This window comes from Cervus elaphus, chromosome 33, assembly GCF_910594005.1.
Source record: "Cervus elaphus chromosome 33, mCerEla1.1, whole genome shotgun sequence".
In the NCBI taxonomy this organism is placed as follows: Eukaryota; Metazoa; Chordata; class Mammalia; order Artiodactyla; family Cervidae; genus Cervus; species Cervus elaphus.
In genome coordinates, this window is record NC_057847.1 from 28,257,984 (window position 1) to 28,285,629 (window position 27,646).

A 27,646-nucleotide genomic window follows, 5' to 3' on the forward strand; every position below is an offset into this window, starting at 1 on the left:
TTTTCTCCCCTTCTATTTTTACCACTTTTTTTTTTTTTGAGTCTGAATCAGAGAATGTGCTAAACATGTGGATTGCAGGCAACTGGATTTCTCAAGTAGGAAGCACAAAGAAACATTTTCTCCCCTTACTTGGGTTGCTTTTATTTAATATTCTTAAGAATGATTATCTGAGTTCAAGAATCATATTTCCATCAGTTCTAACAAAGAAGAAAAAAAATACTCATTTCACAATTAAGATAGAACCAAAAGCTTTCTCTAGCCGTCAGTCAGTTTCCAAGCTAATAAGAACTCCTGGGACTTTATCTATTCTTCCCACAGGGAGCAGAGCTGGTATAACCGAGGATACCTTTATCTTACCGCTTAGGTATAAAAATATTGCCTAAGCAGAACTGGCAGATTCACCAAATAAATAGAATGGTGAAATGAGTACAATATTCTTAGATGTATTAACAGCTAAACAGGCTATGTATGAGAAAAAAAAAATCACTTAAAGCTTGCTTGAAATCTTTTATATTAGTTTAACAGAAATACAAAAAACCAATGGGAACATCAAAGAGAAAAAAACCATGGAAAAGTCAACTTCTGCTACTATATATAATATAAAACACACATACATATATATATTTTAAAAACCGTGATGACACAGTTTTGTTTCCAAGTATGCTTTCATATTATAGATCTCATCTTCCATCCTTCAAGTCTGATTGACAGGATACAGGATCTCCTTCTATATGTTTTGTATCCTTCTGTCTCTTCCTCCTAGTTTCACCAATCAAAATTCCATGCCATCCTTTAATAACCATGCTAAACACTCCCTAATCAATGACCTCCAAATAATTAGAATTAACTTTCCTTCTCTGACTTTCAGTATTTTATATTTGCATCACTACCCACCTAAAAAACTGCAAAATGCTAGGCTTCTTGGGATATTATTGTAAAAACCTTTATATAAAGTGAAGTCCTCACCACCTTGTACGGCCGGAGTTTAAAAAAGAAGCCACAATCATCTGAAGTCAACACAAGACCTTTTCTGGAAAACACTGGAGAATATACTATGCAGATAATAAAAAAGAGGACTGGACATGGCTCCTGGGGCGGTTGGCTAGAAGTTTAATAAGTTACGTCTCAAAATTTAAAATTATTGTGATCTGTTTTACTCCTTTTGTCTGTGGTTTCTTCTTCTTCCCCAGGGTCACATACCATTTGGTAAACATAGCAGCTGAACACCCTGCTTGGTTTCTGCTCTATGTGTAGCACCAAGTCTCTGTCAAAGTAGACTTCGTGGCTGTATGTCTGTAATGAAAACACAGGCAAATGGGATTTCCTCTTCACATAACAACCATGTTCAATACAGTTTCATTAAGACGTCACAGCATCTTTAGGGATGCTCAAATATATACTTGAAGGCAAAACAGTTACCAGAAATAGTTTATTTTTCATTATTTGTGGATATGCAGATGACTTAGAGAAAAGCATTACACAAAATATTAAGAATGAAGAGTCCTGGACTTAGGTGTCTGAACACCCAGAGTCTATTGCCAACATTGCTACTATTTCACTTGTGACTATTGGCAAGTTGCTAAATCTTTCACATTCTCCACTGATAAAACAATGATTGGATAAAGTAACATCTACTGATCCTTACAACTTTTATATTCCATATTACTCAAAAGAGCAGACAAATGCTTCCAAGAGTGCTTGAAAACCCTACATGATTAGAAGTCTCTACTAAGTAACTGTGGGGATTCAATACAGAAAACAGAATTTTTATTTTTCAAAACATTGCCAAACTTGTAAAATGGGAGAAAATCAGACTATGGTCAGATAGCATGTCTCAGGAGAAAACATGAAGCTTTATCTTTAAGACCACTGGTCAGCAGGCATCCTCTACTTTCTAGGGGAGAAAGGCTAAAGAACTCATTTTGTCATGTGTGTAGGAAAATCTCTTCCACATGGTCATTGGTATAGGTGAACCTGGACTGACATGAAAACAGTGACATCTGTTCCAACAGAAGTCACCTATAAAGAAAACTCTTACAACTTTGTATTCTGTGGACTCTACTCACCACATCCCATGACTCCACGAGTGGAATACTTTTAAGTAAAGTTCCATATTCATTACAGTGGAAATCCAGGTGAGCTTTTCCTTCAGCATCTATTTGAGTAACAGCTACGACAGAAAGCAAATCCAACTCATCTTCATAGTCGACAATTTTGAAAGTCTTAGGGAACAGAAGACAAAGTAAAATAAAAGAGGGGCAAAATCCAGTTTTGATTATTTCTACACTTGGGGCTTAACTATTCTAACGTTATAAAACTACGTAGAAAGAAAAATGAATGGGTGGGAGCATAGGTAGAAATGTATCTCCAAAGGCTGAGCTGATTTACCACACCCTCACACCTTCTTCCTCTGGGCCATGAACATTAACAAACACATCTAAGTCTAGTAAGTGAAACATAAGGCAAAAGTCACAATCATCAGAATAGAACTCAAGATTTTTCCTAGAAGAGATTTCCCTAGGAAGCGTGCACATCAACACAACAAAAAAATAAGCTAATAATTGTTTTTTCAAATTATTTTGGTCTTATGAACACTTCTACAAGCAAAATCTCATGAATAATTTCAGTATGAAAGGAGAAGATGATGGGGATGCCCTGGTTCAAACAGCTTGCACAATTCTACTGACTAAGATTGCATGGAGCTTCCCGACCTCTATCCCAGGGCAAGTTCATGCTAGTTTGGTTTATTATTTCTGGCTAACATCATACCTCTTGTTCTGGGTCATCATCCAGAATGCTAAAATTTCTTTTTACCACTCGTCCAGAAGCTGTAACAGTGGGTAGGTTTTCATTCTATCACATGGAGAGAAATAAAAAGCTATGACAAGTACCGTTATATGTAGTTGATGGCAAGACTAAACAAATTTGTTAAAACTAACCAATCCTTCGCCAACATCCATAAGTCTTTCCTCAGTTGAGGAAATTCTGAATCGGGTTCCAGATCCTCCACTTAGTAAAAATACTTTATTATAATAAAATTCCAAAATAGGCAAAAATAAACACAGAGGTTACAGATTTAGTATGTGACTTGCCCTTCTGATTTCTGCCTTAGTATAGTATAGCACATGTTTGAGTAAACTCCAGGAGTTGGTGATGGACAGGGAGGCCTGGCGTGCTGCGATTCATGGGGTCACAAAGAGTCGGCCACGACTGAGCGACTGAACTGAACTGAACTGAACTGATAGTACAGCAAATAAAAGAGTGGATCTGCTTTTTTCTCTGCGTGATTTTCTTCATGTTCTTAATTTGCATGCTAAAGAAAAAGAATCATTTGGAATTAAAGAGTGGTGTGTGATTTTTTAACCCAATTTACCCTAGGTTTGCACAATTAATTAAACCTAGAGGTCAACAACTTATCAAAAAAATTTAAAGAGAAACCCAGAAAGGAAACAGAAATAAGCAAAAGAAAGTCAATATAATTGGCTCTTTTCAAACCTCATAGGTACATGGGGCTAAGACTGGCTACCCATATAGACAAAATGAACAGACTTTTACAGGATTGTGTTGTTCTTTTCAGCCACACCAAAAGGCAAACACATTTGCACATTATATTCTCCTATAGACAGTGATAAACAAAGGATTTTAAAGTACTGCTGACTTACTTTGTTCTTCTCTCTGTTGGCCAAAATGACAAAATCTTCAGAGATCTGATGCTGGGCACTATTATTTTCTACTTCACTTAGCTTTAAAACTCTGAAAAGGTAAAAAGGATTCTAAGAACCTAAGACATCAACACAGCATCAAAGTGTCAAAGCTGAACTACTGAAAAGAAACTGAACAAATGAAACTTATACTAACAACACGGAGTCAGTTCTCTTCTCCTCATTACTCCAAAATATTAATATCTGATAACTTAAGTGTCCACAACTTTCTTCAAATTTATAGAGATTTTTTTAAACAAACAAACAAAAAACACTGGACTTGTGGCAACAGGTGCTACTGAAGCAGCTTGCTGAGGCTTACACTAGCTTCCACACTGAAAGTCGTTCTAAAGAACTTCCTCTCTGCATTCTGCAGTAGGTCTTTAATGTTTCAGCTTTAACAGTGGCATTACAGTAGATACTTATATTTTTATTTCTGAAGATAGAATTAGTTATCAATGAACAACACTAAATGTTAAATACAATACAGACTGCATTAGCAACTTAGTCTAAGTTTTCATGATAGAGTAATATTTTAAAACTGCAAATGACTTCATACTTTTTTTGTCTTAGCATTATATTTAAAGATTTGGGTTTTCTGAGTATAAATGGCCTCACAGATCAAGCTTGTTAAGCAAGTGAAAACAAAATAATTTTCGCACCACCCACACAAATCTTTTCACAGCATTAACAAGCATTAAAAGCACAATGTCCTCAAATCTTAGAGTCTCAAGTGCAAGTGAAGACAGAGCAGGGAGGAGCAGCCCCTGTGGCCAAGGAGAGCTGAAGGCCTTTGAGTTTTGCCGGAGACAAAGAAATCAGATTATATTTAAACTTCTTAATTAGTTATCTTAATTAGTGCCAATATTTAACAGTGCCTATCTTTTAAAACCTGGCAAAAGGACAACACTCGTTGTGAAACTTGTTTTCTTAAACTAATATAAAAGATGGGTGGTAACAAACAGGAAGAGTAAGATTTACTAAAGCTGAACTATACTTTTTATGACATTCTGTAAAAGTTAGTAATCTTTTCTCATTAAGTTCCTTCATCCTCCTATAAATTGATCCAGAGTAGACTAATTATCATGAGGCATACAAAATAAAGAATGCAGACACGGTCCTTGTTATTCAATAGATACTCATCGAGCACCTACTCTGCACTCAGACCTGTGCTCCATGCCAGGGTTACAGGTGTCAGCAAGACAGACTCTTTCCCTGTATTATGGAGTTCATGATTCCAAAGCGAGATGTTTAAACAGACAGCCAAACAAATAATTAGTTTGAATTTCTGTAAGTACTACAGAAGAAGATTACATAGTGGACACAGTGAAAATATGACGGGGGAGCTAATCTAATGAAGGGTACCAGGGAAGGACTCTCTGAAAAACGGACATTTAAAGGGCCATAAAAGATGAACAGAAATTCATCAGATAAGGGAAACAGACTCCAAGCAGAGTGAACAGGTCCTCAGCTTTCTGACAAGACAGCATGACTAAAGTAAACTGAGTGGGAGGAATCTTTTAGATTGGCTCCTATGTTGGTCTTTTATCTTAAGTGCAACAGGAAGCCATAAAAAGGTTAAAGCAGAATTCACATGGTTAGGTTTCTGTGTTTGTTAATGTTTCTAAAAATCCTAGCTGCTAAGAAGAAAACAGACTCCAAGAGTAAAAAGTAGATTCTTGGAGTCTGGTAAGAAGGCTATTACTATAGTCTAGGCTAGTGATGACAGTGGTCTAGCCAAGATGGTGTCAGTGGCCAAGGGCAGAAAGAGGCAGACTTAAGAAATGTTAGCAAAATAAATGTTAGTAGCAAAATAAATGGGATTGATGGGATATATGGGGTGTGTGTGTGTGTGTGTGTGAGAGAGAGCGAGAGAGAGCATACAGGCAAATGCAACCGAGTGTTTAAGTACATGTAAACTAATGAAAAACAAGAAGGTAAGAAAGTGTTAAGAATGAGTCTGGACTTATGACGTAAGCTTAGATGAGAGGTTTAGGCAAACATAAAAATTTGTTAGAGTTTTGGTGTATACATGATCTTCAAAGCCAAGGGAATAAACAGAAGAATCAAGCAGAAAGGGAACAAAAAAGAGGGGAAAGAGGGTCTAATCCTGAGGACATCTAACAATTAAAGTCTGGGTGAGAAGAGGAAGAACATGAAAGGATATTAAGAAAGATCAGAGAGGGAGGAAAATATTCAGGAGCACTGTGGAGTCAGGGAAACTAAATGAAGAGTGTTTTGATTGTATGAAAGATGTGGGTAAACTAAATAAAATAAGGTTTACTTCAAACAACCTGCTACTTCTCCAGCAGTAAGACTGTCTTTTAGAACAAAGATAAATCATCTCTCATTAATCTTGGAGAAATGAATTAAGACCTGATGTGAAGGAACCAATCCGTGATCTCCTTTCCTTCTTATGTCATCCCTTATTCATCAAAGAACTTACCCAAATGTAGTATTTACAGAGTAACACAAGGTTGAAAGTATAAAGTAACATTATCTAGATGCCATTTTCTGAGGAAGCACCCTGCAAGCAGCTAGTAATTTCCACAGTTGGCTCAGTAGTTAGCTGGCAAAAATAAAGTTGCCAATAAGTACTACCAAAAGCTACTTTTAACTTTAAAGTAACTAAGGAAAATACTCACTTGACCTGATTTGGGCCAACATGTATTATTCTGCCAGAAGCATCAGGATGGAAGTAGATCCAATCAGATTCTAAAGAACAACATTCCATTTCTTGGATCCCATTTTTTGCCTGAAGTTGGGACAAAATATTGAAAACAAAAATTAAAGGAAAATAAAATAGTTTTCAAAACCAGTATCAGTGATAGGTCATTAAGTCAAAGGTAAGGGAAGAGAAAATATTAACCAGCTGAACTGGGATGTATATTAGAGATAAATTAGGATACTCAGGCTTGAGAAATCCACAACATTTAAATACAGAAATTTTACAGATGTGCCATGCACCATGTATTATGCCTCACAAATAATAAGTTACCATATCTCAAGCATCTAATTTGTGTCTGGCACTGCATTACATGTTTTCTACTCATTATTTCTTTTGAGCTCAGCAATTCTTGAAGCATATATTGCTATTCTCATCGTATGCATGAGGAAACTGATGCACAAAAAGGAAAAATCATTTGCATAACGTTCTGCACCTACTATTAATAAACAGCAGATTAGCCTTCAAGGTACATGGATTTTCCCTTATTTAACTGTCATAATTATGTGCTTGCAGTCTCCCACAAATACATGGGCTTCCCTGTTGGCTCAGAGGTTAAAGTGTCTGCCTGCAATGAGGGAGACCTGGGTTTGACCCCTAGGTTGGGAAGATCCCCTGGAGAAGGAAATGGCAACCCACTCCAGTATTCTTGCCTGCAGAATCCCATGGACGGAGTAGCCTGGTGGGCTACAGTCCACGGGGTCGCAAAGGGTCAGACACAACTGAGCAACTTCACTTTCACTTTCAGTCTCCCGCAACTTCTTTCTCCCTTTCCTATCCTCAACAAATTGTCAATCAGAAGAGTAGACAGCATAAAAATAAACATGCAATGAAACAGGTCAGACAGTCTTCCTGCGTAAGTCAGATATTAAACTAATGCTAAGGAAATGGTCTAATACTACCTAGCACTTAAGGTAAGTAGAGAGATTTATTTCATAGTAGTATATTTAAACATTAAAATAAAGAAAAAGATACTGCCATATGGATCACATATGTAACAGATGTTTTACGTTACACACAGGAGCACTGGGGACTAATACCAGCATGGATATATTAACTTTACTGGCTTTATCCAAGTCATTTAATTTCTCCAATGTAAAATGAAATGACACCTTCTTTTTTATTAGATACTCAAAGTTTTTGACATATAAAAGTATTAATGCCATAGCATATACTGATAGGACACTGTGTTCAAGGTATGATACCAGGTGTTCATACCTGACATGCACTAAACATAATCTCTGTTATCCAGAAGCTCATATTCAAGAAGGGAGACAGAAACAGAATAAGGCAGTGGAGAAAATAAAGTAGCCAAGCCATACACAGGATATTATCAAGCATCTAAATCAGGTAAGCAGAATTTCAGGAGCTTGAACTCTGCCTTAAAATGAGAAAATGGCTTGAAAAGACATAACACAATCAAAAGCACAGATGTGTTCGTCCATATAGCATGCATATGCAAAAACATGAGTAGCAGACAAAATTGAATTGAGAAGCAGGGTGTCCAGTCATGAGACTGGAGAGGCAGGCTAGGGCTACATCACAAGTGCTTTGTATGCCATGCTTTTTTAAAAATTGGAATTTAGCACATTTTATGTATCAAATTAGCACAGGTATTTTAATTTTTCAAGAACCTAATGATTTCTAAGAGAAATGGTTGTATTATTGCATTTTACATATAAGAACGTCAATGAAATTAAACATCTTGGTTGCAACCACTGACTTCCCGAATGGTCCAGTGGTTAAGACTCTGTGCTTCCACTGCAGGGGGTGTGAGTCTGATCCCTGGTCGTGGAACTAAGATCTTGCCTGTGTTACGCAGCATGGCCAAAAAAAAGTTAATGTGCCCATTTTGACATTAGCTCCAAATGCTCTTTCGTGTAACATAAAACTTTTAAATGTTTTTTTAAATAAAACACACACATAACCCATATCTTTCTTTAGGAGACTATTCTCTTTATTATAATATCTAAACACAACATGCGAAAGAAACATTATCTCTCTCTGTGTTAAATACCAGGCAGCATTATTATCAGCTTCTGGAGTTACTATTTGCTTGAATGCTAGTTTAAGGCTCAGTTTAATAGAAAGTTACAGGTCATTTTCTGAATTCTTCAGTTCCCCTGCACATATGTTTTTGGATTACCAACTTTTCTGACTGACAGGTGCAGAAGTAACACACATATGCATCATTAAGGTAATGTCACTGCAATGAAGTTGTCCAGCAAAGTACTGAAAACTCCCCTGGATTCAGCAATTATTTATGAATATACTAAAATACAGATCTGACTAAATGTTACAATTAGTAATTATACAAAGAGAGTACTAGATAGGCATGCTTGATGTAGATGTTGAAGACCATTTTATACACACACATAAAAGAATATATTATCGGTTCTTATTTAGGAAGAATATGAACTATGCAGGGTTTGACTGGATAGAAATTTCAACGAAAAAGCAATGTGACAGAGTCCTGGTGGCTGAAGGATGTCCACTGCTGGGAGGCGAATAACCAAACCACAAACTTGTGGTAAACAGTCCCCAGAATCCACTGGAAAAGAGGATGTCACTGGGCTGGGCCAAACAGGAGGTGCCACATGTGACAGGTTAATGAGAAAACAGAAGGGAAGAATGCTTCTGCAAAAAAAAATTCAAAGATACTATACACAATGTTTCCTGGTGGCCATGATCTAAAGGGAAATAGATAAATAGACCCAAGACTGTGCAAATCTTTAGGGTGGTGAAAGGTGACCGGTGACTCTCAAAGCCACTGGTCCTACAGAGACTGACTGAGAAAGATTCTGCAAGAGAAGGGTGTGGAATAAGCTGAGTCTGTCTCACAAAAAGTTAATTTGATATATCAAGAGGTTTCAGAACTAAAGTAAATCAACAATATAAAACAAGAATATATAAACAAAAATATAAAACCCCCTCCTCTGTGCACTCCCTCTCCTGTACTCATCTCAACCACTGTACTGAATGGACTGCATTTTACTTAATCTACACATCTGCTTTCTTTTGAGAGTATAAGCAACTTGTGAGAAGGGACTGTCTCCAGCCAAGTCAGGCACATATTAGGTCCTCAATAATGTTTACTAAATGATAAATCAATGTCTAAATCATTTCTAAAAGGAAAATAAACAAAATTAATTCAAAGGGTAAAAATTTCTGTTGTCTTGCTATATACCCTTTCTTCCTATTCTGCCATATATAACTTTAAAATATCCTTGAAAACTTGGTGTTTCAATGCTTATACTGTGACCAACAGAATACTAGCTAATTCTGCTCTGAAAAACCAAGAGCAACAAACTGTGAAGAAGCAGAACCAACAACACATTCCACCAGTAATTTCAGGGGCAGCCTGAACATATTCCACCAATGATTCCCACTATGGAGCTTCAGAGATGCTTTACATGAGGTCAAAGAGATGGTAAGAAGAAAAACTAATAAATCTTTGGTGCCCTGAGAATTTTCAAATGTTAATAATGTTTTAAATTCTGGGTAGTACACACAAGTGTTTGCTATATTCTTTGTGTTCTCCTGTACTTTACACTGTTCACAAATTACTGATACAAATTGAAAAGTAATTCCTGGGAATGTGGACCCATTAGAGAAGTAGAGAATAAAGAATTTCTGATATTAATTTACTACTAAAGCCTGACCACCATGATTTACCAAGGAATTGTCCTTTAGGGCACAAATATGGAAAACTCCTTTCTGTTTCTTCTTATTGGGTGTAATGATGTAGTGCCAAGGATGGCCTCCAATCTGAAAAGCATTCTCCAGCGAGGACACCTCAAAGAGCAGTGGCGGTGTATCTGCAGAGATGGGCAAAAGGAATTTATTAGCTTCTTTGTTCTGGTAGCTTTGGAACATTCATTAACTGAATTCAACCTTTCTTTGCATGTATCATCTATTAATTTCTACCAATGAAAAATGACTATGTTCAAGGAAATAAAATACAGTCTGGAAAGAGGCTTACTGATAAGAAAAGGCAAGTAGGAAACAGCTGTTAGGTTATGAGTCAACTTTCTAGACATCCATTTTCAGGATATGTGTGACATGCAGCTGGAGAGTGATAAAGTGGGCTGAAGATGCCTATGATGGCAAAAAAAAGACAAGGTACGCCTAATAAAAGCAGTTGCCATTTTTAATAAGTACCTCGGTTAGATACTATTTCCAACTCTCATAACAATCCAACCAGGTATTAGGTCTAATAATTCCTTCAAATGTGAGGAAGAGATCTTTCATATTCTAGACTAACAGGTTTTTATTTAGCAAACTTTACAAGAGAAGTATTGCTTAAGTTTATGCAGTAGAAGTGATACTAGTCATAAACAAAGTAACCACTTAGGATGGGTGTTGTCGCAGTGGAAGTTTTATCAAAGGAGAGCCACTACTACTAGTATTAGACAAGTTAATTTTAAGGTAATTTAGGTATATCTTGTCAGCCACTGTCTTTTGGAGGCTGACATCACAAAAGGACTATCTGTTAGTGCTTCCTAGTCCTCTTCTTTGATGATACTTGATTTTATACAGAGTGTAACAGACTTACTTTTGGAGACAGGCATAAACAGAAGGTGCTGCTGCTTCTGAAGACCAGAATTCTTTGGGGACAGCCCTTATGAGGATACCGCTTGGCTTGTTTGGGAAGGTGGCTAATCTGAGTCCTTTGTTTCCCTCTAACTTCAGAGTCTAATCTTTGGTTTGTGAGGCCACCACCGTCTGTAAAAGGACTTGTCTTAGGGACAGCATTCACTACAGAGTCACATGTTACATACAGAAGCGTGTGCCTGATTAGGCCTCTGCATAAGGGCAACTTACTACTTAAAGCTATACAAAGGAGAAAAACAAATAATGAAACGTGAGTTCACAAACTGAAGTCTTCAGGAGAAAGAACAGACAGATACAAATAAATCAAGTACATTTAAAATGCCCTTGAAGAAACCTTTCAAGAAAAGGGTGATATTCTTAATATATAAAGAGGTCTTTTTTAAGCAATAAGAAAACTATTGACACCCCAATAGATAAATGGGCAAAGGACATCAGTCAGTAAATTATGAAAGATATACAAACATCATATGTGATAACGTGGTGGCTACCGAATGATGGTGGATGAGGAAAAGAAGAATTATGAAGAGAAAAAAGTATAATTAGAGTTTGATTTGGGGGTTAAAAATTTAAGTAGGGAAGTTGTAGAGAATATACAATAGGAATTCATAATGGGAGAAAAATTAATGCAAAAAAATGTATTTAAGAAGAAATACTTTTCCCAGAAGTTGCTAAAAATGGCCCCAAAGTAGCATCAGGACTTGGCTCACTACAATGCTGGTGTGTCACGGTTAGCCCCAAGATCCCAAATTTTGATCTCTAATTCTATTCTCAATTGAAAGGGCTAGGAGTTTGCAAAGAATGGCCGATCTCACACCTTGTGATGAGGAAATATCAGTATTATTAATAATTATAGGAATATTCTTGTACTTTTTTATAAGCACAGAAAATTTTAAAAATCTAAATGTCCATAGTAAACTGGTTAAATAAATTTACAGTTTATGCATATGAAAGTGAAAGTCACTCAGCTGTGCCCGACTCTTCGTGATCCCATGGACTATACAGTCTATAGAATTCTCTAGGCCAGAATACTGGAGTGGGTAGCTTTTCCCTTCTCCAGGGGATCTTCCCAACCCAGGGATCGAACCCAGGTCTCCCGCATTGCTGGCAGATTCTTTACCAGCTGAGCCACAAGGGAAAGTTATACATATAATGGTACATAAATCAAGTTCTTAAACCTTGAGGAGCTTAATTAGCATGTGCACACATATACAGAGGACTACTCTTTGGCAAAGATAATACTAGCACTGCATTCAAAAAGTATCAGAAAAAAACAGAATAAAAACTAAGTTTTCCTTCTATTTGATTCCCTCAGAAGTAACTATCATTTATCATTTTTCTGTGTGTCCTTCCAGATACTTTAAGCAATCCTGAAAGCATGTGCTCACATCTGTATTTTTAACACATGCGTATGAATACTTAACACAAATGAGGCCTTTTATACACATAGTTTTGCACTCCTTTTTTCACTTACTAATATATATTGGAAACTTCTCTATAAAGGGGCAAAAAGAATTCTTTTTTTAATAATTAAGTTTATGACAGCCAAACAATGAAAGAATACCAATGTCACCTATCAATATATATATTGTTTCCAATCTTTTGTAGTTAGAAAAATGTTATATGTTTGTCATTTTGTACACATGTGAATATATCTGAGATAAATTTCTAAAAATGGAATTGCTCAAGGAATACATGTATTTAAATTTTTGAAATATATTGACAAATTGTCCTCCACACGGGACTCCAACAATAAACAACAGTGTCTCTTCTATACTTTCACCAATCCTGTTACCTAACTTGTTGATATTTGAGAATCTACAAAGAAGTATCTCACAGTAGTGTTAACTTGCACTTCTCTTATCAGTGACATTGGGCTTTGTCTTCTCCTAAATAAAAGTCACTTATATTCCTCTTCTTCTGCACAATATCCTTTGCTCATTTTGTTGTTGTTGCTACGTTGTCATTTTTCCTTATTGCCCTGCAGAACTCATATATAATGAGAGAACTACCCTTTTACAGTGTATGTTGCAAATATGTCCCCTATTTGTTGTTTGAATTTTGGTTGGTTTGTATGTGCGCTTTTATTTACTTTTGTTTTTGCTTTTACCATGAAGCACTTTGTCTTTATGTAGCCAAAGTTAGCAATCTCTTCTTTAATGGCTCTGTGCTTGTGTCAGAAAGGTCTTCTCAACTCTGCGATAAAAGGATTCTCTAAGTTTTCTCACAGAACTTTAAAATCTTTGATCCACCTATTGTTTCTTCAGATGTAAAGAGACAGGACTCCAACTTTATTGTTTTCACAAGACCATCTATTAAATAATCCCAATGGAAATTAATATTTGTAATATATTAACATTTAAAAGTGGGTTAGGCTACAGATATCTATATGCAATGAATCTCAAAAATTATATGGTGAGCGAAAGATGCCAGATAAAAATTATATATCATATGCTTCCATTTAGACAAAACTCCAGAAATCTAGAGTGAAAGAAAGTACATTCACTGGTTGCCGAAGGCTGGGGATGGAAGGGAACTGACTGAAAAGGGTACTGGGGAACACTTTGGAGTGATTAAAGTATTCCAAATCTTGATTGTAGAAGTGGTTTCATGGATATAAATATTTGGCAAAACTCAAATTATACAGTTTAAATGGCTGCATTTAAGTGCACGCAGATTACACTTCAACAGAGTTGATTTTTGAAAAAGCAAGTTATGAAACAGTGTTCACAGTATGATTCTTTTTTGGTTTTAGGCATACATACATTATAAGATTACCCAAAAAACACAGAGGTGATAGCAACTAATGCCATTCAGGATGACCATGAGTGTTTTAAACTTTCTCTCTTTTATCATTATTTCCTAATTCTTCTATAATGAAAATGAACTGCTTTGTCTTAAAAAAGTTACTTAAAGTTAAAATGAGTATTATTTGTATAGGTTTTACTGATCCTGAAAAACAAATCTAGAGAAATAAACTGGATTTTGGTCAACATAGTCTGAAAAAATACACAAAGTTTCCAATATAATATGCTACTCTTCTAAGCTAAATGTCTAACAATCACTGTATTATTTTACAATGGCACATGATTTCACAGATCATATTTTCAAATGTTATTATTTTAAAGCTGATAAAAGTGAGGCCCATACAGGTTAAGTAATTGCTCACTACCATACCACCAATTAGTAGTGGAATTTCATTCTCATAGGAGCAGACCAAGATTGTGATCCCAAATCCAGTCTTCTCTCTATAAACAGGGACCAAAATCACAGCACAATCAGAGGCTCCATCAGCTTTCTTTATCACCCTGTTCTTTGTTTTACTTGCTTATTATCTGCATTTCAAAGAGAACAATGCTACCATTTAGGGAAACTCTCTTCAAAATAATACATATTAGTTATCACTGGAGTCTGTAGTTTTCAAATACTTAACAGAATCCTGCCTTCTGTATTTGTATCAAACACAGTAGGAAATGGCAATCCACTCTAGTATTCTTGCCTGGGAAACCCCATGGACAAAGGACCCTGGTGGGCTGCAGTCCATGGGGTCACAAGAGTCCAGACATCACTGAGTGACTGAGCACACACACACACATAGAAAGTATTGCTAAGGCTGAGTTTTTACAAAACTGCCTAATTCAGCTCGCCCAAGACGCCAAAAATTTGAGTAATTTTTAAAATATTTATTTTGAACTTCTTGGAAAATTGGCTATACTGAACTCTCTCAGTCCTCATACTTTGTTATTTACTAATAAAAAGAACATTTCCTTTCTCACAATTAAGTCTTTCATTTGTTTCTTGCTCTGTTGATGATGTAATGTTATATAACAATAGAAAAAAATTGTATTTTGATCCATATTAGAAAAACCTTTGAAGTTTTACCTAAATATATGATGTTTATTGGTTAGAAGTAAATGATAAAAAATAACATGATAAAAAATAATTTTTAATGAACTAAGAACAAAGATAAACAAATATTAAGATAACAAAATATATTTTCTTTTTAAATTTACTCATGATTTTTACATCTATCTGCATTAAGTAATCCTTGTATTGATGAGATTAACTCTGGTCAGTTATGGTTTTGCTCAATTTTGTAGCAGTTTTCTTTTCAACAAACTGCTGAATTTGATAAGCTAATTAAATGTAGAACATTTTTATTATATTTATAAAATTGTATATAATTTTCTTTTTTTGTGCCTTGTTGATCTTTAAGTTGGGTAAATTTCACAGAATTGTAAAATTTGAAGTTCTAAAGGAGCTAAGGTATCATCATTTGCTGCAACTTATTATTCTATAGATAAGGAAATCAAGACCAGAAAGGTAAAGTCACTTGCCAAAGGTTACAGATCTCTGGCCAAGCAAGGTCCAGCATCCCCAGGCCTTTATTTCAGTGAATAACAGATTTCTGTGAACATTTATGCAATAGCAAGAAATACTCTGCATAGGAGCAAAATGAATTGAATTTAGGAAAAAAACATTTGGATGATTACAATTAATCGCTATTAATACGACCACTTAATTTTTAAGGTGAAAAAAGTACTATATTGTAGCCATACCTGTGATTTTAATATTACAAGGAATGCCAAAGGGAGCCTCTCCTACAGTTCCAGTAGTCCCACCCCATCTGCATGCACACCCTAAGTCAAGTTTCTGTTGCATGAACTAAAAACAAAACAAAACAAAAATGGTGGCTTTAGCACCTACTTATTTGCTGTCTGTTGAGAGATTAAAAAAATCAAATTCACATGTATATGACAGAGAAAATGTCTTTATTTATTCAAGGGCCTTTCTATTTATCTCCCCACCCCTCTGTTAAAGGTTACTTTGCCTTTCTGCATTTGTACAGTTTTGTGGAGCTGAAATCTACACTAGAGCCTTACGTTAAAAACATCTCATTAAAAAAAAATCATACCTCCATCCAAATCTCAAGTTAATCTGAATATGGCAAATTTGAATTTTCTCTACCTGCTTGGTGATGGCTTGGAAGCTATAAAGTCTGACCAGTCCCGAGCTGTACATCACAATCAGTATTCCATGAGACAAGGTGGCATCTGTGATGTTCCCGAAAATCTGAGGGGAAAGGTAGACATCACCTGAGAAAAGACCAGAAGGCCAATCCTCTGAGTTTTCACTGTGGTACGTGTATCTGTTTAATATCCAGTTTACCACTACAACACTGCTGCCTAACATTCCAACTTCATTATAATTTAGGAACTTGCAGCTAAGGTATTATTAGGGGTGAGTGGTAACCCCCTAGGGTCTCAAACTGAAGTACTAATGGGCATTTAATATATATCCTTCAAAATGATGCAGCAGCTTTCATTTATTTCAGTTGTGTCAAAATCTTTTAATAACAAACCCCTTTCCTTATGGACGTAGGTGTAAACTGAGCCCATTTAATTCTACCATGCAATATTTGCATGGTTGAATAAATTCTGGGACCTATTCTTCATAAAATATTATTTATAGAGGGACCTTTCTTAGCTAGCGGTAAAAGATTTGGATCTAAGAAAGTAATTCTAATAAAAAACAGCCAACTCAAGAATTTTATCATTACCTTGTTCTTTGAACATTTAATACTATTTGATTTTTTAGTCATATAAAAACCAAACATGTTAAAGACCAAATACATACAGAGACAGTTAACCTAGCTGATCTTGAGTAAGGCTTTGGCTCCTTGCTCCCTCTCTGTCTGTTCCGTGCACTGGATCCTGTTACGATGTCCACAGAGCTCTGATAAAGAACTCGATCTGTGCCTCTTTTAATATTTAACAAAAGCCAACCAACATAGACAAATATTCATAGCAAGGAAAGAACAAGTAGAAATTAAGTGAAAATCTGTTTCTGTTTCTACTCACGATAAATCACTTAGTAAAGGTTTACTACCCCAGCAAAGAGATTAAAGTACATTCTGAACCTGGTCCCTGGGTAGTCTTACTATGCATGGTAAGTGAAAGATGTACTTTCGTTTCAAATAACCACAATCAAAATCAAATCCCTCAGATGATTATTTTGAACATGTAAGAATAAATAGAAACAATTTATGACTACAAGTATACACAATTAATCCACAAGCACAAAGAGAACAATCACATTCACGAGTTGTGTTTTTTGTCATCTCTTAAAAGGATAATTATGGTTTGCTTTGTTTTTGACTAGCCCAGGACTTTCTATTCCCTGATCCTTGCTCCCCACTTTGTAAAGAAGGATTTGTGCAATTCAAATGTATTTTCAAATAATGAATGCTAAAATAAAGTAGCCACTCTATTCTAAAATTTGGTTTAATCTCTGGAGTCAAATATAAGTTCAACTTCCAGTTTCTCCATTTACTGCCTTTAGGATCTGGGCAGCTGCTTTTAACTTCCTAATTAAAAACTTTACCAAATACCTAATAAACAATTAAACAATAATATTACATCTTAATGTCAAAGAATTAATAATATAATTAAATCAGAAATGAGTTCTTACCTTTTTGTTGATCTCCAGAATCCCTATGAGTGAAAAAGGTAGCACATGGAACACTGCAAGGTACAGCAAAACAGGCTGTTGAATGCCTGCCTAAAAGGAAAGACTAAAATCACAGACAGCTCTCAAGAATATATTAAAACCACTGTTTTCTTAGTGGTTACCAGTGGGTAAAGGGAACGGGCAAGGGATAATACAAGAATTAGGGCATTAAGAGGTACAAACTACTGTGTCTAAAACAAGCTACAAGGATATACTGTACAACACGGGGAATAACCCAATATTTTATAATAGCTATAGATGGGATATGGGCTCCCCAGGTGGCGCTAGGGGTAAAGAATCTGCCCGCTAATGCAGGAGACATAAGAGACTTGGGTTCAATTCCTGGGTGGGGAAGATCCCCTGCAAGAGGAAATGGCAACCCACTCCAGTATTCTTGCCAGGAGAATCCCACAGACAGAGGCCCCTGTGGGGCTAAACAGTCTATGGAATCACAAATAGACACAACTGAGTGTATGAGCACATAAATGGAATGTAACCTTGAAAAATCATGAATCATTATATTGTACACCTATAATACTGTACAACAACTATACTTCTATGAAAATTTTTTATAAAAAATTTTTAATTAAAAAAATAAAAACACTCTGTTTTCATGAAGTGAAAACCACCCTCTATCAAATTGAAAAGTTACTTAAACAGGAAAGCCTACATGTTCAAAATATGTCCACTAAACCTTTAGCCCTTCAGAGACTACAAAATACACATACACTCAAAAATCTATTAAAGCAAGCATACCTGTAACATTTAACAACATAATATATTTTGTAAAAAACATAATTTATATACTATATAACAAAATGTATGTATGTACTATGTAATAGATCATGTTATAATATATATTAATAGATTGGATTATAACACAATTTAATTTATATCATAAACTGGAATTCTAATCATCAAGAGCCTAATCAAAAGACACAGCATTATCATGGTCATATCATTTAGGATTACACTAACATGGCTAAATGAAATAGAAAAAATATCAACAGTTAAAACTTGAGTGATTTCTCTGCTTGAAGAAGGTAGCTTCTTCACTTTGTAGAATAAGGTTTAGTGAATATTTTTCTGCTATGGAACGGAAAGTAATCTGTTGTACTTCCCCAGAGTGGCTTGAAGAGAATATTTTAAATTTGTGGTAAACAATTTTGATAGCATGCTTCAGAAATCAAAGATTATTAGTTCTCTCATAACAAATTTTCAGACAAGTTCCTCTGGAAACAAATTCTTTATTTTACTGAATTTTTAAAGATGTCTACCTGTCGGGCCAGTGTTGAACATTTGTTCTGAGCTGACTTGACAGCAATGACTTCCTGAGGAGTGTCCCAGCTCAAGTATCTTTTAAAAGAATAAAGAGAAGTTTACTCATTTGGGTCAGTTTCCTTACACTTCAAATCAAAATAAAATATATATTTTATAAGTGAACAGTTTTGCAGTTATTTAAATTATAAAAGTAATTTATTTTAAAAAATAAACAAAAGAATTCCTTGAAGATCCTCATATATTCCTCATTTATTCCTATTTATATATATAAATAATTTTAATCCTTCTGGAGTCTCAATGAATAAAAATTGTGCTTGATCTGTCAATATTCAAAACTTAGAAAACCAAAACCATTCCTGATGTAAAACAGAAGCTACAAAAAACATTAAAAATGTTAAACTCACATTTTGCATGTTTATATTCATTCCAAAAAATTACATCTAATTTATAAAACTATGAGTTTATAAGTAACAGTTCTTAGATTATACTAGGCTGGTAATTTAACTGCAACAGACTAGTTTTCAGAAAAATCTACCAAAAAATACATCCCACATAAAAAATACTATTTGTAAAAAGTAAATTGTTTTAAAAAAGGGTATCTGACAACTACTAGAGGTTAGTTACTTATGAGGAATACAAAGATAAATGACAGAGGGTCTCCATCCTTAGATTTTCAAAAGCAGTCATGAGGAGAGATAAATAGATTTATAAACTGAGATCCACATATACAATGGAAAACTTAAAAAAAAAATCTTGAAATATCCTAGGTCATAAGTCTCAATTTTTCATAATCAAATTTTAAGCAATAGAGTCACAGTTAATACCTGAATTTGCAATATGAAGCAAGATATATTTTCTCAAGGACTTTTCCCGTAGTTGCTGATATACGAAGTAGCCAATTATGAGCAGTCAGTGCTATGAGTGAGGATTTATAATCTGATGGATCGGGAAGCATTTCTCCCTTAAAAGAGATAAAACTGCAACTGCTTGATCATGAACAATCTATAGTAATCCATATCCAAAGAAAACAGCTAAACAAATAGTCAAACAAGTAAATTTTAAAAAGAAATGTAAATGCAAAAATAAATGAGGAAAGATTAAAATTGTGAAAAATGATTTTCATTATTAATTTATTAAGTCATCTTATTCACAGAGTATTTAAACAGCACCTGAAATAATTATTTTTCATTTAGTCGCCAAAATTGTGCCTCTTTTGCGACCCCATGGAAAGTAGCCTGCCAGGCTCCTCTTTCCATGGGATTTTCCAGGCAAGAATACTGGATAGGTTGCCATTTCCTCTCCAGAAATAATTATTATTTATTAATTGTTAATCATTAAGTATTCAACAAATGTTAGTCAATCATCATCATAATAACAATACAAGTAATACTAATGATGCTGCTATGACAACAGTTCTTAAAACCAAGTATAACATTAGATAGCATAAGCAATTAAGAGTCATTTCCTAGAACAGATGTTTCTTTATTCTGAGACTTGTTTTCTTACTGATAGAAGTTCAAATGGGGAAAAAGCAAGTTATCCCACTAGTCACTGTGGCTCTACTCCAACTCCAAATGGAAAGCTAACATCCAGAATCAAAGCAGCCAAAGAAGAACAGAGATGGACCTAGTATTAAAAATAATCCCTGACTCCAATGAACTACCCCCCAAAAGGGCACATCTGCCACTGAGGAGCCGCCTTAGGGTGGAAGTCTAAGGCAGGAAGAGAAAGAGAAGCCAAGTGTTCTACTTTGATTTGTAGAATAAAAAGTAAGTTCAAAGATGAAAGTTAAGAATAGAGAAGTTAAAACTAATCCAATGTTCCTTAGGCTGAAAAGTGAATAGAAAAGAATGCAGGCACATTTATTTTACTTACACGCCCTAAGATTTGTCTCCTCTTTCAAATGTTAGGGAAAGAAACAAGGTTTTTGTGTGCATTTGTTTCTTGGTTGTGTGTGTGTGTTTAAACTTATTAGCTACTTAAGTCTTACACTAAAATCATAGGCAATGATGTAAATTTTTTTATCCTTTGATGTCCTGCATAAGTATTATCTCAAGGAATTTTTAAAGTTTTAAAAAATATATCACCTATATCTTGCCTATTAAAAAAAAAATTAGGTAGCAAACCTATCGGTTTGAGCTATTTTCCTAAACTGCAAGTTGTATTTCACACACTGTCTCAGAAGAGCAGGGTGCTAGTTTAAATTTAGTTTCACAATCAGTATATTAACAACAATACTATATGCTTTGTTGTTTTTCTCAATGGAAAATCTTGGTTCACTTCAAAGAAGAACAAAACGTTCAAAGAGAAGTGAGATTAGGAATTAGGTTACTAGAAACTTTATTTTTGTAAAGATTGCTCTAAATTTGTGTTGCTTTGCATTGATGTCTTTCAAAATTTTTCTCAATTAAGAAATCTGTCATCCTCTTCCCCTCATCAATGAAAGTGGATTAGAACATTTTAGATGTTGGGGGCACAATAGTTATTTTTAACTTTCAATAAGGAGTTGGGGAAGAAAATGTCGATTTAAAGCTTCTTATTTTAAAAAGGAAAATTTCAATGAAAAGACAATAACTATCCAGGGAAAAACTACAATTTTATGTACAAACAAATTTTTTTTTCCTTTTAATGAATTTTAATAATAAATGCAAAGCATGGTCTATTAACTTTAAACATTATTTTTGGTCATATATTCTATTTTTCCTAAAAAACAAAACAGCCAGATTGAAAGACTTGATTAACTTGCTGCAGTACTCCTTACATGTTTCTTACAACACTGATCCCATGGAAAATTAATATTTAGAAATATAACTCAAAATAGGAAGTTCTATGATCAAAAGAGTTGGGAAAATGGTTTGACAATAACCATGCACATTAGTATTATTATAAGTATTAATAGTATTAAAGGCTCTGTGAAGTAATTCTATAAATAAATTTGCTTCCCAACTCTTCTAGCAAGGATAAGACATTATATTTTATGAAAAAAGTGTTCTGAAAAATACACACAGGGGCAATACGGATCTGATGGAATGAGCTTATCTATTATTTTATTTTTCATTTTTATCTTATTATTTCCTAAGAAGATTAATAGAGGAAACACATAAGAATCCACTTTCAGAGTCATGAAACATAACTGCTGCCCTAAATATTTTATTGTCTCAATATATTAAGTAGAATAATCTCTTAAACACTGAGAATAACTACAAATTAGCATATATTGCTTATGAAACCTTTAATCAGTGCATAACACTTTCTAGTTTTCAAGATTTAAAAATGGTATTAAAAGTTAAAAGTATATTCATAGTATTAACATATAATTTTTTAAGACAGAAGTTACTTCATGAGGAAAAATAAAAATAAAAAATATGCTCTCTTTTCGCTTCCTTTCAAGGTTTAAGAATCACTATGATACTTAAAATGTTTTATTTCTTTATACAATATATTAACAATAAGCAGTTCTAGACTACAAATGTTTTAGAAACATACTACAAAAGCAAATCTTACCACTGGGCATTCCCATAATAAAGCATCTTCTATTTTTTCTGATTTGGAACATTTTGGCATTTCATAAAGTTTTCGTGGCTCTGATGCAACACTGGGGGGGAAAAAAGATTATTCCTCTTCATAAATAAGATAGCGTTTGCTTGGATTTCAGCGATTTTTTTAATTCAGAGATTTGGAACACCAAAAATACAACTTGCTGCTTTGCTTTCCTCTTCTTAACTAAATGTCAACATTATTTTTTAATCACAAAATTCATAATACACATTCATAGAAAAAATATCAAATATGTAATAAATTATAAAAGCACAAAACTATCCAATATTAATATTTTGGTTCAGTTATTAATATTTTGACTCATTTCACTCTACTTTTTCTTTATATACTTATACCCACCTGCCGATCATTTTCCAAAATCAGAGCATATTGAATTGCTTCTTTACCTTTTAACATTTACTACCAGTAACTGTTGAATTCCACCTTCATAATCTGTTATTCCAAATTGTGAAATGAAAATTAGTTAGAGATCCTTTCTTTCAACTAGTAGTAGAAAACTAGTAGATGAAAAAGATAAAAAGGGAAACTTCCCAAACCAGAAAGAAAAAAGGATTAAAAAAAATAGAACATCTAACGACTGTGAGATAATTAGAAAATGTGTAATGTACACATAATGAGAATACCAAAAGAAGAAGAAAGAGAACAAAACAAATGTGGGAGGTATCAAACCAATTATATCAATGATCACTTTAAATGTGAATGGTCTAAAATATACCTGTCAGAAGACAAACTGATAGAGTGAATAAAAAACAAGACTTGAATATATGTTATATACAAGTAACCCACTTTAAATATAAAGACACAGATACATTAAAAGCAAAGGGATGGAGAAAGATATACCATGCAAATACTAACTTAAGAAAAAAAAAAAAAGCAAGCTGGAGTAGCCATATTAATTTCAGACAAAGTAGACTTCCACACTGGAAATTATCAGGGATAAAGAATAGAATTATATAATGTGAATGCATCTAACAACAGAATGTCAAAATATTGAGACAAAAATGATAGAATACAAGGAGAAACAGACAAATCCACCATTATAGTTAGAGACTTCAAAACAACCTGTCAGTATCTGACAGATCCAACAAGTAGAGTCGGTAAGAATATAGTTGAACTGACCAGTACTGACAATCAGCTGGCTCAAACTGACATCTTTAGACTACTTCAGCAACAATACATTCTTCTCAAGCCTATATGAAGAGTTCACCATGACAGACTACACTCTGGGTCATAAAATACTAGAATTTAAAAGACTAGAAAAAAATATAAAATATGGTCTCAGACCACAATGGATTTAGGTTAGATACCAATAACAGATAGCTGTAAAATCTCAAAATATTTAGAGCTTAAATGACACATTTCTAATTGACACAGGGGTCTGGCTTAGTGGTAAAGAATCCACCTGCCAACGAAGGAGGTGCAGGTTTGATCCCTGGGAAGGGAAGATCCCCTGGAGCAGGAAATGGCAACCCACTCCAGTATTCTTGCATAGTCGGACATGGCTGAGCAGACAGCACAACTGAGGGACTGAGCGTGCACAAAGGAAAAAGTAGAAAAATGTCTCCAGAAATTTTACATCGAATATACAATGTTTCAACATTTGTCAGATGCAGGAAAAACAGTGCTTAGAGGGAAATGTATGGCATTTAATATATACTTTAGAAAAGGAGAAATGCTTCTGGGCTGGTGAACACTTGAAGATTCAGGAAGAGTGACATGCTCAGAGGGCATAGAATTTCTGTGCTCCTTCCCACATACCTTGCTTCTATGCATCTCTTCCATCTGGCTGTTCCTGTGTTATAAAGTTTTACAATAAACTGGTTATCTACTAGGAAGCCAGTCACCAAAAAAAAAGTCACACACACACATACAAATCAAGTATTACATTATTCAATTTTTTTGAAATGTCCACAATGGTTGATCCTATAGAAACAAAGTAGCCTAGCAGGTGCATAGGGCTGAGGGTGGTGAAGGTATGGTGGTGACAGCTAAAGGGTAGAGTGTTTTGGGGTTTTGTGAGGTAATGAAGATGTTCTAAAATTAACTGTAGTGACGGTTGCCTATATGAACCATCAGTTCAGTTCAGTTCAGTTCAGTCACTCAGTCGTGTCCGACTCTTTGCGACCCCATGAGTCGCAGCACGTCAGGCCTCCCTGTCCATCACCAACTCCTGGAGTCTACCCAAACCCATGTCCATCGAGTCGGTGATGTCATCCAGCCATTTCATCCTCTGTCGTCCTCTTCTCCTCCTGCCCCCAATCCCTCTCAGTATCAGGGTCTTTTCCAAACCATCAATGGTTCATCAAATCATTTTCACTGAATATGAATTTCAAGGATGTAAAAATTGAATTATATGCTTTAAATAGGTGAATTATTAAGCTGTTAAAAAAGAAAATAACTGTACTTTTTTAGAGGAGCAACCTTAAGTACAGCATGTTTGGAATATACTTTAAAACATTTAGCAAAGGCATAAAGGAAAAGGAGATGGGGACAGATAAGCAAATGTGACAAAATCTTGTTTAGAGTCTAGATAATGAATGTATGGGGGTTCACTATACTATTTATATATGTACTATATATATACTACATGAGCAAGTCTGAAAATTTTCTTTTAAAACAAAGGCAAGTACTTTCAAAACAAAATACAGAAATTCTTCTCTAAAACAGCATCTAATTAGTAGGTACTTGGATTTTCTGACATCTGGTATCCCTTAGGAAGAATAAAATACTACACTGTACTCAGCAATCTGTCATTTTGCCTGCATTATAAATTCTCTTTAAATTGGTATTTACACAGATGAAACCTCAGCCTTTAGGTTTAACAAGATGTTAAATTACATGCATTTTATACCCTACCCTTATTTGAACCCATTTTTCCATTCTCTGTTACACTAAGCACTAATGAAGGCATGTGTTTCTATAAAAATTAAAGGTCAACAGTCAAATGAATTACATAAAAAATTTTCACCAAGATACCTGCTGACACAGCACCGATAATTGTTAAAATATATTCTTCCTCTCTCATAGGCTATAGGTGATCTGGAATGAGTTGTCCAAACATTCTTAAATTTAGTACTTTCCTGAAAAACACAATGAATTTCGGTTTAGGAAATAACTCATAAGTTTCTGTGCACCAACCTTAAATTGTATATTTAAATTTACAGTTTTCAAAGTAATTTCAAGTACGTTCTTAAAAAATAGTATGTTCAATTCTTCCTCACTCTGCCCTCACATTTTGGCTTAAGTGGGGTAATTAATTTTTAGAAAAATTGTTTGCAAGATATAAGAAAGTCTAAAAGCATGTGACGGTTCTGCTAATGGCTATTTACTAATCCCCCAGATTCAAGGCCGCGATCGCCCTGCCCGTCACTTGCTATCTTCTTAAAAGGGAACTATACTGCGTAAAAACTGTACCCCAGCAGTAAGCTTGACCCTCCCCTGCGCCCCCCAACCGCGTCGCCCCGCTGTCCTTCGTTGCCCTCCCGGCCGGCAGGCGGTCACCTGGCACACCAGCGCCCGCAGGATGCCCAGGTTCGTCCTCTGCACCATGCCCGCGTCGCGCGAGAAAAAGCCCAGCGCCCGGCGACTGAGCCGGCCGCACACATTGGGCTTCTGGCTTGGGCCCATGGAGGCGCGGGCCCGGCGCGGGACTGGCAGAGCGGAAGAGGGGCGCGCCCCTTACTCCCGCGCCGGGAAGCGGCCACTATCTCCGAACCTCCTGGCCCCAACTCCTCGAGGAACCCAGAAAAACTGACACCGGGAGCCGGGGCCGGAAGCGCACAACTGTGGGGCGAGGAAAGACAGAGCCGGGGCTGCCGGAGAGCGGAGATTGGGCAGGAAAAGAAACCCCCTTCCGGGCTGGCCCCGCTAACGCTCTCCAAGCTCCGGACCCAGCTGCAGACACTGCAACGTACTTAACGCGCGGTCTACCGAAGCCGTTCTCTTGCCGGGAAACGTAGTTCCCAGTGTCCGCAGAGGGAGCCTGGCTTGTACCCAGAACTACAATCCCCATCAGGCAAGGGGGAACGAGCCCTTGCCCAGGCCCCGCCTCCAACCCGCCGCGGCCCCGCCTCCAGCCCGCCGCGGCCCCGCCTTACCCCGCCTCACCCCGCTTCTTCTGGCCGGGCGGAGGCTGCGCCGTAGCGTTGGCGTGGGTTTCCGGCTCTGTTCGCGAAGCCTGGGGAGGACTGTGGGGGCGCTGTGCTGCCACCTCTTGGTCTCTGTTCCGTGTTCCCTCTGTGCACTCAGGGGTCCGTCCCTGTACCCCCACGCTTCTCAGTCCCCGACTTTCGCTCTGGGAGCCCTGGCTGGGTGCCGAGAGTGGGGCTGGGTCGTGTGCGACCGCCCCTCCACCCCCCCGCAAGGCAGCGTCCTGTGAAAAAGAAAGGTACGCCCTCGGCTTTCCCCTCAGTCATAACGTTGGATGTTGTGGATGGTTAAACATTTTGGGTCTTTGAACACTATGCTTTGTAATTATGAGTTAGTGGTGAAAATGCTGGCATTACTACCAGAGTTGAATTACTCTTTTCTAGAGGCCCGCCCCTCCGTGGCCCGTGGACACTCAGGCTGGCTTTGCGATAATTGCTGCATTTTCCTTCCTTCTCTCCTTTTTCCCCTCCTCTTTATTGGGGAATGAAATATGAAATATTTACATTGCTGGTAGACTGCCTAAGATGTTCCACGTTGATTCCTCTAAGATAACTTTGTGAGTGGCCGTCCCGGTCGGGTCAGGTTTCCTGTCATATCCTCAGGGGCTGTGTCACTGAGGATGTGCCATTCTCGCCACACTAAGTTTTCAGTAAGCATGTCCCAGACGAGACCCATTGCTTTGCCTGTAAGTCCCGTGAGCGTGGTGCCTTTGCGACTCCCACGTGGCCTCTTGTTCAGACATGGGCTAGGGTGTGATTGCATCGGACTGACAGGGCAAAAAGTATAGTACTGTGTGAATGCGCTGTTTTTAAGCGTTTAGGATAAAACTTTTTAACCCTGCTGAATTTCCTTTGGGGCCTGGGCTTTTGCTGATTTTTCATGACTTATTTACAGCATACTGTGGAGTGCTTTGTATATTTTTAGAGCGCGCTATAATAGTTAATTTGGTAATTCATGAATGCAGCTGTCACTGGGAAAACAGACCCAGAAAAGATAACTGGATTTTCTTTGGCTGAAATGAAATTCAAATCATTGCTGAATTGAATTCATCTTTTTTTTCTGCTTTCCCTTCACCCCCATTTGCTTGTCTTTCAGTGGTCTCACAACCAAG

The 27,646-nt window shown here is 36.1% G+C and overlaps 2 protein-coding genes across 6 annotated transcripts in view; one reads left to right on the top strand and one right to left on the bottom strand.

The window, feature by feature from the left end:
* DCAF17 (DDB1 and CUL4 associated factor 17) lies at positions 1 to 26,433 on the bottom strand. 4 transcript variants are annotated; one of them, XM_043894319.1, is made up of 15 exons: positions 26,301 to 26,433; positions 25,363 to 25,466; positions 24,145 to 24,178; positions 22,333 to 22,423; positions 19,653 to 19,789; positions 18,825 to 18,903; positions 17,509 to 17,598; positions 16,006 to 16,110; positions 15,597 to 15,702; positions 10,102 to 10,244; positions 6,347 to 6,456; positions 3,663 to 3,753; positions 2,770 to 2,853; positions 2,067 to 2,222; positions 1 to 1,293 (listed from the first exon to the last, which is right to left on the bottom strand). In XM_043894319.1, the coding sequence occupies exons 2-15, from the start codon at positions 25,409 to 25,411 to the stop codon at positions 1,126 to 1,128; spliced, it is 1,443 nt and encodes a 480-aa protein (XP_043750254.1). In that variant the 5' UTR covers positions 25,412 to 25,466; positions 26,301 to 26,433; the 3' UTR covers positions 1 to 1,125. The 4 variants fall into 4 exon arrangements, with proteins under 4 accessions (XP_043750254.1, XP_043750253.1, XP_043750255.1 ...); XM_043894318.1 differs by lacking the exon at positions 26,301 to 26,433 and adding an exon at positions 25,888 to 26,025; XM_043894320.1 differs by lacking the exon at positions 24,145 to 24,178 and having other exon boundaries at positions 26,301 to 26,351.
* A 105-nt stretch (positions 26,434 to 26,538) lies between these two features.
* Positions 26,539 to 27,646, top strand: part of METTL8 (methyltransferase 8, methylcytidine) — an 80,483-nt gene continuing 79,375 nt past the window's right edge. Inside the window, exon 1 of one of the 2 annotated variants that reach the window (XM_043894321.1) lies at positions 26,539 to 26,773. The gene's annotated coding sequence lies outside the window, so the exon portion shown is untranslated. The remainder of the gene's footprint in view (positions 26,774 to 27,646) is intronic. The other variant, XM_043894324.1, reaches the window with a different exon arrangement.